This window comes from Epinephelus fuscoguttatus, linkage group LG24, assembly GCF_011397635.1.
Source record: "Epinephelus fuscoguttatus linkage group LG24, E.fuscoguttatus.final_Chr_v1".
Lineage (NCBI taxonomy): Eukaryota > Metazoa > Chordata > Actinopteri > Perciformes > Serranidae > Epinephelus > Epinephelus fuscoguttatus.
The window spans coordinates 3919515-3931429 of record NC_064775.1 but is presented as its reverse complement, the minus strand read 5'-3'; the positions used below and the strand labels follow the sequence as shown (position 1 = coordinate 3931429).

At 47.9% G+C, this 11915-nt stretch overlaps 1 protein-coding gene across 5 annotated transcripts in view; it reads left to right on the top strand.

Annotated features, from left to right (window-relative positions):
* Positions 1-910: 910 nt before the first annotated feature.
* Positions 911-11915, top strand: part of zeb2b (zinc finger E-box binding homeobox 2b) — a 98430-nt gene continuing 87425 nt past the window's right edge. For 2 of the 5 annotated variants that reach the window (XM_049570151.1, XM_049570148.1), the window contains exons 1-2: positions 911-1143; positions 2349-2487. In XM_049570151.1, coding sequence (XP_049426108.1) covers positions 2415-2487 — 73 coding nt within the window. In that variant the 5' untranslated portion in view covers positions 911-1143; positions 2349-2414. Of the gene's footprint in view, positions 1144-1184; positions 1272-2348; positions 2488-11915 lie in introns of those variants that run through there. The other 3 variants (XM_049570150.1, XM_049570152.1, XM_049570149.1) reach the window with 3 other exon arrangements.

The following is an 11915-nucleotide window of genomic DNA, read 5'->3' as shown; positions in this document are numbered from 1 at the left end:
GAGCAGTGCGTAATGCGCCGCATTTATTTTGGATTCTCCTGCAGTTGCAAATAAGCAGAATGCAAAAATGTGTGTGGAGTTTGCACGCGTTGTTGCCTGCACGCCCAGGTGACACAACAATTATTTACTTTTACGCACGCGAAAAAAAAAGTGTTTTTTTGTCACGTTTAGTTTTAATTTTCACCCAAAAATTGAGACACAAATTCAGCTTGATCTCTGCAATAAATCCCCCTAAAAACAAAGCACATTTTAAAGGAGACACGCGGAGCTGTGCGAGCACATGCAGATTTTTACGCACAAAAACAATGCTTGGATATTTCTTGCAGCGTAGATAAAAAGCCGAGCATCCCCAAACCTTTTGCAGTCGCAGCCAATTACAATAATGAAGAATATGTGGAATTGCCTCCCCACCCCAACTCCTGCATCCTCCCGTATCAACCCTGCCATTTCTGCAAATTAAACGGAGTGGAAATAGAAATAAAAAAAAAAAATCCTTACATGATTGCGGCCGGCGTGGACGCGCTCCAAGTTTCTCCCCCCTTTCTACACTAACACACACACACACATTCACACGAAGAAAGGAAGGAGAAGAAAACACACACACACACACACACACACACTGTCGCCTGTTCTTTGCTCCGCGTCGAAGCCCGACATAGTTGGTTTCACTCAAAAAGAGAAGAGATGGAGAAAGAGAGAGGAGAGTGAGGGAAAGAAAAGAAGGGGGGGAGAGAGAGGAGAGAGGGAGGAAAAAAAAACTTCACGTTCAACCCAGAAGATGCTCACGTTTGGCTCTCCTCAATTATCCCCTCCCGTGAAGATAGGTGGCGTGCGTTTCAGGGGGCTTCTCCTCTGTGTTACACGGCAAAGAAAAGGAGGTGGAAAGAAAAAAAATGTCATTAGAAGAGGCGTAACACGTCAGTCCCTACCCAGGTTTGTTTCCTGGAGTGGGTGTAAGACATCAGTTGTAAACCTGCCCTAGCAGGAATAGCGGTCCCTCCCTCCTCCCAACTATTTCTAAGGCTTTATTTCTAAGGCTTTATTATCACCGGTGGAAAAGGATCCGCTCACCGACGCGCTCCAGTATCATCCCTCCTCGCAACTCCTATCCACAAGACACCTCTTTACACCCCCTAAAAACAGGTACGTGCCTCCTCACTTCTTTTTTATTTCTTGCGCTTTTGGCGAAGGGGAAACGTTGGACAATAAACTTCCGCGCGCAACGCCAGAGTTGGAGCTCAACTTCGGCGTACCTGCACAGGTGGAGATAGGTGCGTTTGTTGTGAGTTGATTTTTTTTTTTTTTTTTTTTTTTAAAAAAAGAACATTTTCCCAGCCGTGTGATGTCGAGGCGTCCTGCTGGTGCCTGAGACCCGGGGAAAGTGTGCTTTTGACGGCGCCGCACAACACCGCTGTATCCTTTGGAGGAAGGGGGAAAAGGGCGATAACTGTTACATGCGAGCCGTTTTCAGCTCGTGTTATATATATATCGTCCACACAGCAAACAGAACCGCTTGTCAGCGTCCACTTCTCTGCGCTAGCCGACATTTGAGTCTTATCGCTTTTGTTTATGCGCCATTTGTGCCTTAAAGATTTTTTCCTCCTCATAGCGGAGTCATTTTGGCACATTTGGACAATTATCCCCCATGTGTTATTTATTAACTGTCGCCAAGACTGTTTGGATGCAGTTTATTAAACGTAGAAGTGCAATTTTCTCAGGCGAAACCAAGTGTTTATTGAAGTTATATGACTTTGAATGAGACCACACACTGGAGGCTTCTTCCAAAGCAGCTCTCAGGCTTCGCTTCTCGCCGTCTCTGATATGTAAGCTCCGGGTTTGACCCTAAAATATAACACAAATGTGATTTACTGCGCTGGGTTTTAAACGCGCGCAGCAATTCTTGGTAGTTTGAGTGGGAAGTAAGTGGCGGGTTTATTTTCTGGAAAGTGTAGAAAAATACAAAGCGGCTCGTGAAACTTTTCTGAATGAAATAACAACGCGTGTTTTCGCCTCAGTCCCCATTTGGCGACGTGGATTGTGGTTTTCCCCCCTAATAAGAGAAATTACAATTCCCCTTCCTCCTGCTGCTGTTTGCTCTGCTCTTCATGCCACTAAGCGCCGATCAGCTGAAAATCAAAATTAGATGGACACGGATGTCCTCAGCGCTGCTTCTCACACTTTCACCTGCGGCTCTTTTTTTTTTAAATCCTCCTTTTATTTTTTTACAAGTTACATTTGTCTTGTACGCGCGTCCGGCGCAAGTGGATCCCCACGCTAATACCCACATTGTTGGTGCTGCTGTGTGTGTGTGTGTGTGTGTGCGTGTGTGTGTGTGTGTTTCCCGTTAGATATCAAGCTGAAATCAAGGAATCGAGTCCATGCGAGCTGCCATCTGATCCCACACACACTTATCAATGAAGCAAGAGATCATGGCGGATGGCCCCAGGTGTAAGAGGCGAAAACAAGCCAACCCGAGACGGAAAAACGGTAAGAAAATCACGGGGGAGACTAACCCAAGCAGCCGGGGAGGATGGAGCTGGGCTGGGGGGTTGATCTTTGGATGTACGCCTGGTTTGAAGGTTTCCACTGCGGTTCGGGGGTGTGTGAGGGTCCGCGGCTGGTGCGCATTGCTGCCTTCCTCTTTTACGCAGGGATAAAGGGACCGCTATCCCGGGGAGAAAGTGTGCGTAAATGCGTCCGTGTTGCAGCCCCGCACGAGCATGTGGAGTGTTGAAAAATAGCGGTGTTAAAATGTGTGTTATTTTGCACAAAAAAAAAAAAAAAAAAAAGGTGCAGATAGTTGGGAACTTGTGGATGTTTGAAAGTTGGAGCGGTCTCTCGCCGGGACACAAGCCGCCATGGGGGGACTGTGCAGCGGCAGCACACTCACGCTGCTCGGTGTAAAAGTCCAATCTTGTGACTTGAGTTTTGCTTTAATCCAGCCCGGTGGCATGCTCTGCACACAGGCCTTTGCATCACCTCCACAGGGCTCATTTTCAACATGTTCTCCGGAGTGCTGGGATAATTCACAGGAGGTGGCATTTTGTTGTTGGGTTAGTTTTAAAACCCTGTGCGTCCTCTCCACCTTTGTGCCCAACATAAATCGGATGACATGTCCGATAAATGCTGGGCATTAATTGGGTCTGGACTGGCGCGCAGGAGGTGCAGATTTGTAGCTTTTCGTTCTCCATTTGACTGCACAGTTTCCCACAAGAGGCAAATCTGCAGTGACATTTCCTGGCCCCGTTATTCCTGATTATTCCATATAGGCTCCAAACACACTGGCGAGCTGGAGCACTGTGTGTGTGTGTGTGTGTGTGTGTGTGTGGCTGTGATTCAGCTGCTCAACACGAGCCCCCTTTTTTTTTATTTGCTTTCCTCACAACAGTTTTTTAATCTCTGCCCCCACAGGTTATTTATCTAGATCAGATTTCATTTATTGATTCCGTGCAATCGATGGCAGACAAGCATTTTGTTCCACACTAAATAGCACAAGAGAGTGGAGCACACACACACACACATATATATATATACATGAATATATATTTGTGCATTACAGAATAATAAGACACGTTTGGAGATATGACAGCCTGTTTAGCCGTGGCCACCTGTTTTGGGAGGAAAGGCAGGCTTGGCTTTTGTAGCAAAAAGCTGCATTTGATAAAATAATATTAGCAAAGCAAATATAATTTTCACACCCTTAAAGCTGACAAGAGACGGCGAGCTTTGGCAAGAGTGTGTGAGGAATATTTTTATCTCTATAAAAATGTCTTTCATGCAGGAGCATTTAAAGAAATAAAATTATTAGGGTTTTTTTTGTGTGTGTGTGTGTGTGTGCGCCCCTCCTCCTCTTCCTCTTCCTCACCCCCAGTCCTCCCCCCCTGGGAATGCAGAGGCTTATTGAGGCTTGGCCACTCTCCTTCTCCTCCTCTCTGTGTCTCTGTCCTCTTCCTGCCTGGCTCAGTGGAGGGATGGCAGGGCAGGGCGAGAAGCGGACAGACGCGCAGAAACAGGCAGCAGATTTCTGATTTTTTTTTTTTCCTCAGCAGATGGAGAGCGGCTAATTCCTGTGAATGGAGGTGGATATGTGTTGGGATGTAAATTATAATTTGGGTGCCACCTGTAATTATTTTTGCTGTACAAAAAAATGCACATTTTTTTTTTAAAATCATGTCCAAACGCAATGTTTCCAGCATTTGCGCCAGTTAGTGTTTTGCTCACCAGTGACATTCTCATCCACATGACTGCTGGCCTTCAGGGTTGGAGGTGCTGCAGTAGCTGCGTTCACTCACTGCCCAGGCTGCCATGTGGTATTTAACCACAGCTCATGACTTGTGTGTTCCTCAGCAATATTTAAAAGCAACAAAACCTATTTTTTTCTCCTCTGTGTGTGTGTTAATCGTCTTCCTCCTCCTCCTTCCTCGCCATAAAAACCCCTCTCCTCTCCTGGTGTGAAACTTGATCCGTGCAGCGTGAAGTGTTTGAGAGTTTGGCCCTCGCCAGGTGTTGCTTGTCACATCCAGCTGTGCGCGCGCAGCAGAGAAGCGCTCGCACACCTGTCCTTGTTTTGGTATTACGCATCATGCCTTTTGGAGAAGGAGGGGGAAAAAAGATGCTTTGTAATTTTTTTTGATTTGGATGTTACGCAGAGCGTTTTTTTTTGCGCGTTTTATTTCTGGACTCGGAAACGCAGCGGTTACATAACCGGAAAAAGCAGAAGCAGTTTCATATAATAGTCTGAATTACGCACAGGATTTTAAAGTGGGGGAAAATAGGTGTGTGTGTGGAGGCTTTCACTCGCAGACAATGCCACATTTCTGCCAGTCCAAACAATTTCTCCATCTCTATTATCCCTCTGCCTTTTAAAAGGACAGTCCCCCCCCCCTCCTCAAGGTAGGGACAGCTTTTTGCCACCGTCACCGACGAAGAAGAAGGAGCAGGGAGGGGGGCAGGTTTCGCAGAGCGCGCACGGACAATTGATTGTCAGTGGTAATGTGTTTCATTTACATGTTTATACCGTCAATAGTGGCGGGGGGTTGTGATGTCCACGGCGCCATACACTGCTGCCATTCCCACACGGGCTGAGCAGCTGAAGCAGACACCTTGTTTTGTTGAGGCACGTGAAATAATCGCTGAGATATGACCGCAGAACCTGCAGCACGCGCAGGTCCCCCTCATGAGGAGGCATATTTGTCCTGTCACAACCGCGCGAGGCCTTATTATTATTATTTTTCCCTCCCTCTCCCTCTCCTTCTCCCTCGCAGTCGTCACGAGCTAAATATATCCATCTGCTCCAAAGTGTGTGAGTCAAGTGTATATAGCCAGGCGCGTAAAAATGAATGGACTTCCCTTCGAGCATGGTGTATAGGAGCAGGAGGATGCTCCCTTTGGAAAAGGGAAGTGTGTGTGTGTGTGTGTGTGTGTGTGTGTGTGTGTGTGTGCAGTTATTGTAACTCACATGATTTTTATTTTATTGTGTGTCACAGGGAGACAGTGCTCTGATATGTTATTGGACAAATCCTCTAATATGTGCTTTCCACGAGGAATTAAATCAGGAATGCAGCAGCACACATGCACAGTTTTTTCATGCTTTGATAAGGCAGATAAAAGCAAATAGCATGGCTTGTGGCTGTGCACCCCCCCCCAAACACACACACACACACACACACACACACTAAGAGAAAGAAAAAAAAAAAAGCTAATGATCATCTCAACTCCATCCTGGACACTGGACAGAAAACTTTCATCCCTCCTCCTCGCCTTCCCAAAAAACATTTTTGACACATTTTCTCCTTTTTTTTTTTTTTTTTTTTTTTTTTATTATTCGTTTTTTTTGTTTTGTTTTTTTTTTTTCCTCGACCGCCCTGCTTGTGTGAAGATATTTTTCGCCTGGCGGCCAGAGAACACACACTCGCAGAGGCACCGCGAGCCCGGACCCCTGACACCGCGGGTCTTTGGAATGCCTTAGGTACGATTTCACTTTCGCTCACATCAATGCTGACCTGAATGCCTTTCATATCTGATCCGCCGTGTCTCTCCTGGTAAACATCCCCCGGGGGGAGAACAAAGAAAGGAGCTCCTCTTCTTCTTCTTCTTCTTCTTCTTCTCCTTCTTCTTCCCTCTTAATCACAATTCAGCCCCTTTCGCCGCCAGCAGCAGGGCTACACATTTGCATTCAGCATCAGAAAAGGGCCTGAGATGAAAAGGGGGGCGAGGGAAGGGAAAAAAAGAAAAGGAGCGCAAGAGAGGAGAGTAAAAAAAAAAGAAGAGGAGGAAGGGAAAATAGGGAGAGAGGCAGAAAAGGGTGGGTGGGTGGTGGAGAGAAATAACTAGGGTGTTTGTGGTTGTTTGTTGGTCGTCCCCTGGTTACAAGCCTTTTATAGCCTCCCTACTCTAGCAGGGACCCAGGCCCCTCCTGACAGACAGATAGTGTTACGAGATGGCATGCCCACACTATTCGTGGCCACTCACACTTAAGACGAAGAAGAAGGGAAAAGAGAATCCTGGCTGCGACTGGATTGTGCTTAAAGAAGGCGATAAGAGTCGGGAGCAGGTGTCTCTTTTTCCTCTCCCCATGTCTGGCAGCAAGGTGCCTCCGAAAAACTAAATGAATTCGCCACGTAAACACATTTGTATCTGTTGCTTTATCAGAATGATTAGCGAGATATCTTTATCACGCCAGGCATGCAAATGTTGAGCAAAGATGGAAGGGGGGTGCATCGGGTCTTTAAACGGCGTCATGTGATATGGATTCCAGTTTTCTTTATTCCCCTTCCCTTTCTTTGCCTCACCCAGAACTTTTTTCTTTTTTGGTTAAGAAGACGGATTATCGGTACACCTTCCCTCCCTCCTCCTCCCGGCCAAGCTGCGCAGGATTTAGGCAGATTTACTTCAGCAAACACCTTTGGACACTGAGGGAAAGTAGGAGTCTGTTTGCAAAAGGGGCCTTTTGTTCCGAGAGGTTCTGGATAATGCCTTACCAGGCAGCCATGATATTAACCCGTGCTTTGGAGAGACCGGGTGGAGGTGGTGGTGTTAGGAAGAAAGGGGGGGGGTTAACTCTTTGTATGACAACTCTTTGCTGCGTCCCCTCCGTGGCCATCCCTCCTTCGCTTCCCGTCTCTAAGCCGCCTGGGCCTCGCTGTTGTTTTGCTAACTCCAAAATTCCTGTGATTTTTCTGACGGGACATATTGGTTTGGAAAAGCAAAGCTGCAGAAGTTACAGTGTATTCGGGGTGATGCACACACACACACATAACACACACACACACACACACACACACACACACGCAGAGCAACTGCCAAGAACGATGAAAGCGAGAGCGGTGGCTGGGATCCGTTGCCTGACTAACACCGAGGCATGAATCAGCCAATAGTGAGCCAACTCTGCCCCTGTGACTTCCCTTTATGTTTAAACGGCGATGATGATGTATCGTCCAAAACAATGTGGTGACACAGGCGGCAACGTGGATGCTTTTGACCTTAATCTCTTGATTTTTTTATGCAGCATATAAAAAAAAAAAGGGTTGCTTAAGTGCTGGTTTTTACACGGCAGCTGAACTGTTCCTGAACTGCTTCGTCCCCAGAAGGAATTGCCCCGGCTTCTCTCGCCTCCTGATATTAAAGTTGCGAGCTGAGTGATGCTAATGTGGCTCTGCTGCGTAACGGTCAGTTTGTTGCTGCGTCACGTGCGGGGGAAACAGGCCGCGGGCTGGCGACTGTCAGAAGTCGGAAAGGGAGCCGAGATGGAGAGTGATGGAGCAAAGGTGACAGACTTAAAGGTGTTTCTGGGGGCGGCGTTCTGCCTGTCATGCTCCGACCCACCTCCCTCCGTGCCTTCTTTTGCTCTCGGGATTTGACAGGTCGTATCAGCTCCCCTCTCTTTGTCGCCTGCGCTGCGACACGCTCGTCTCAGTAAAGTTGCGGTGCAGTCAGATGTCTTTCTCCTGCTTGCCTGACTTTATTTCATGCCCTCCTTCCCCGCGTCTCATCCCCTTGTTTTGTGACAAAAAGCAAACACAGAAATTGAAACTTCAGTGGTCCGGCAAATAATTGCATGCATTTGGACTTTTCATTTACGTGTGTACACTCTTTACCCTAAGCCGGCATGTTTTATGCATTGCGTAGGAGGGAAATGCATTTTGAAATATCATGCCTCATTTGAGTCTTTCTCAAGTGAAAATGCAAAGTCTTTATTTGGCCCATCCGTTCCGTCTCGTCCTGCTGTTTGCACTTATTCAGTTGTTGCGCCGCGTCTCGCCTGTGATTTTCGACATTTTCCACGCGTCGACTTTTTCCCATTTGCGAGGGAGTCTGGGCGCGACAGACGACAGGTTGCTGAGCAGGTGTAAACTAACATTCGGATTTCATAATCAAATGGCAGGGGGGCAGGAAACAAGTTTAAAAACACCTTCTTTTTTTCCCAACAATGGTTTGTGTGTGCATGTGGCTGCACGAGAGGAGCTCGGGTGGCAACTGTTCCACCAAATTAAATGCAGTTTTAATCCAAGGTTTGCCTTTTGCGGTGCACTTTTAGGAAGCATATTTTCCTGATTTGACTGTGTTTGGTCGGGGTTAGTCGGCGGAGGAATCCGTCCCGTCTTTTTCTGTATGAGTCGCATATTATTTTTCATGTTCTGTCTTAACAGAGCAGCATCGATAGATTAAATCAAAAGAACAAACACATCACAGCTGGTTGGAGCTCGTGTGTGAATGCGCTCCTGCCTCACTCTGTGTGTGTGTGACATATCACTGCTGTCAGCCGTAAAGCAGGGCACAGCTTCGTGACGTTTCCGAGGAAAAGGAGAAAAAACGCAATCACCTCAATCGCCCATTAAAATGATTTTTCCCCCCGTTTTTGTTTTTTTTTTTTCCTCCCCGAGATGACACCTTGGTGCAAACAAGTGTTGAAAGCAGCCTCCAGTTTTCCTGCTCTGATGTCGGCACCGCTGATCTGCAAAGCGCCGCTTGCTGCCACATGTGCACACACATTTAGGGAAACACACACACACACACACACACACACGGTCTTTGATGTATGTTTGATTGTCGGGTGGAAGAGCTCTTCTGGCAAGGTCACGGCCACGTGGAACAATCAATAACAGATCACCAGATTAAGGCATGGTGACATCTGGAAATCGAGGCCTTTTCCACACACGACTCGGCCCATTTCGCTGCACACCGTCCCACCTTTAATTCGGGATAATAGAACATGCTATTTGATCAGGGCTCGCCGTTCTTACCGTGGTTCATTATTCAGAAGGTGTCCCGCTTCTCCTGCCACCTAAGTGCACCCCTCTCGTTACCTTTTTTTTTTTTAATTTAACGAGGTCTGCTTTGTGCTCCGGTTTCCCCCCGTCTCGCGTGGAAGTAAATTCAGATGTGTTATCTCAATTTAATTGCAGCCGATTGCCAAGCGAGATTAAGGCGAAATTAGGTCATTTTGCGGTTGCACAGATTTCACTCACTTCCACGCTTTCATCTCGGCGTTGATCAAGCACCTTCTTAACCGGAGGTTGCAGCGAAAAGAGGAAATGGTCAGAAATTACAAGCCCGGGCCTCGTTGTTATTCAAACATACATTTAACCTTTGGCAAGAGTGAGTCAAGGAGAAGTGAAACATGGAGTGGAGGTGGTGGTGGTGCAGGAGGGGGGTGCAGGGAGCACATCTTCCCCCTTTAAATGTCATCTGTGGCGCAGTCAGTGGACATGTGTAGCAGAGTCGACCCTGTTAAAAACTCTGAGAGGTGAATTCACGTGTTAATGGGTTCTGACTGGAGAGGGAGCCCCCGCTCCTGAACGCCTCGTGTCCCGTCGCTGTCAAACGCGAATGTCAAACAAACACCTCCTCAGGTAGCGGGGGGATAATCACACCGACAGGCCTGTCCTCAGCCTTTCTGACATGCAGGACGAGCAGGGTGGGGGGGGGGTAGTGAGGCTGCGGCACAGAGGAGCTCTCTGTGGTTTCAGGCTGCGAGATGGTCAAGCTGGAGGTCACTAAATTAATCACTGCAAGTCTGACGGGGTTGGTTTTGGTTTGGATGAGACGCCGAAGCAGAATTCAGGGGTAGATGCTACGTGGTGATTATCTTCATCTACTTTCTGAAGTCATGATGAGGTGATAAAAGTGAGGTCTGTGCTGTTTTTGTGGGAGCTATGGCTGCAGCTCAAGCTGCAGGCCTGGCTGCAGAGGGCTGGATGGGTATTTCCTGACCTAGAAACCTTGTGGGAGACGACAAAGATCGGGTCATTTATGGAGAGCGGAGCTCGGATTTGGCCCTGTGACTCAGCCTGAGACGCAGCCTGGTCATTGGTGAGGTCAAGGCTTTATGACTCGTGGGCTTGAGGGTTTGTTTTTTTTTTACATCCCTGAGCTTTAAATGTTCGGTGTGTTCTCAGTTGTGGCCTTACGACCTTCTCTGGGGTTCTCTGTTTTTCCTTGCATGTTCTTTGTACTGTAAAACTTCTGTTCATTCCTGGACCTTTCTGCCTCCCCCCCCCACCTCCACTTCCATCTATCCAGCAGCCAGCCAGCCAGTCAGTCATCTAACCAGTCAGCCCACTCTAATTACTTCTCCCCCACCCAAGGGAAGCTACTTCCTTATCGCCCGGCCGTCTTGCTCCGGCATTCCTGAGATAAATTCCCCACCACTTTGTTATTCTTACTACTTAGGGGTATTGGAATTAGCATGTCCATCAAAGCAGACCTTGTACTCTGCCTTTTTTCTCACACTCCCCCCCCTCGCGACCTTATCAGTGCTCGTACATTACAGCCAGGCATGGGACGTGCCCGCGGGCTGCGGAGGTGAATAACGGACAAAGGTATCGCGCCATGTGTTTGACATAAAAGACTCTGAGGTGATGATCAAGCGGTGCAAATGTGCAGCTCGTAGCTTGCACTTTGCTTTCCAGGTAGCTGCAGCGTCCTTTTCATACCCTGTGTTTGTATTCATGCTAAAAAAGCAGAGTGAGCTTTCAGCGCCCTTCATACCTGTTAAAACCGCCTCTCTGCAATTTCAAACGCGCACAAGCATCCCTGGGTAAATAATCAGAGCTCCATTCATCCCTGCAAACCCCACTTTTTTTTTTTTTTTTTTTTTTTTGCAGATGTGCGATCGAGACCGAGCGCCCTCGCTTCCTTCCTTCCTTCCGCTCCTCGCCGTATGTTTCCCAACATGGTTTATACCTCAACAGCAAGCAGACGCCGCCTTATAAACTGGCAATCACAGTATCCCTAATGTTATTACTTTTCATAATTAGTTACAGCAACACTCATTCCACGACTGGCGGAAAGGAGTATTCCTTAGTAATTAAGGTAATGAAATATTCATTTATGCTACCTTTTCAGCAGTCTCACAAATGAGCCAGCCATGCTTAATGTCCGCCCTGCCTCTGATTTTATTATGATGGCAGACTGGCACATCTGCAATTAGTACTCGCACTGACAGTTAGCGTTTTGCGCGGGGCGGTAAGCAGAGGGAGGTGAGGTGAGGCGGCAGAGGGAGGGAGGGAGGGAGGGAGGGTGCACCCTGGTGCGACTACAAGCCCCCTCCGACACCCTTCCTCCTCCAGCACCCTCTACTCCTCTAACCTTGCCTCCTTTTTCGCCTTTTTTGTGTGTGTGTGTGTGTGTGTGTTACCTTTATCTCCTCCTCCCCGACGGAGAGGTTACCTTTTCCCAACGGTGCGAAATCGACTTGACATAACTGTTCATCAGTTTCAGCCCCCTCCTCCCTCCCTCCTTCCTTCCTTCCTCCACCTCACCCCGAGGTAGTTTGCATCAAATCAGGCCCAGTCAAGCTTCAAGTGGAAATTGGCAGGCCAGAACCTGACAGTGGAGGAAGAGGGGGGGCGCAGAGAGGCAGGCGAGCTGCAGCACTAGAAGCCTGAACTACATCCAAGATGGTGATCGTGAGG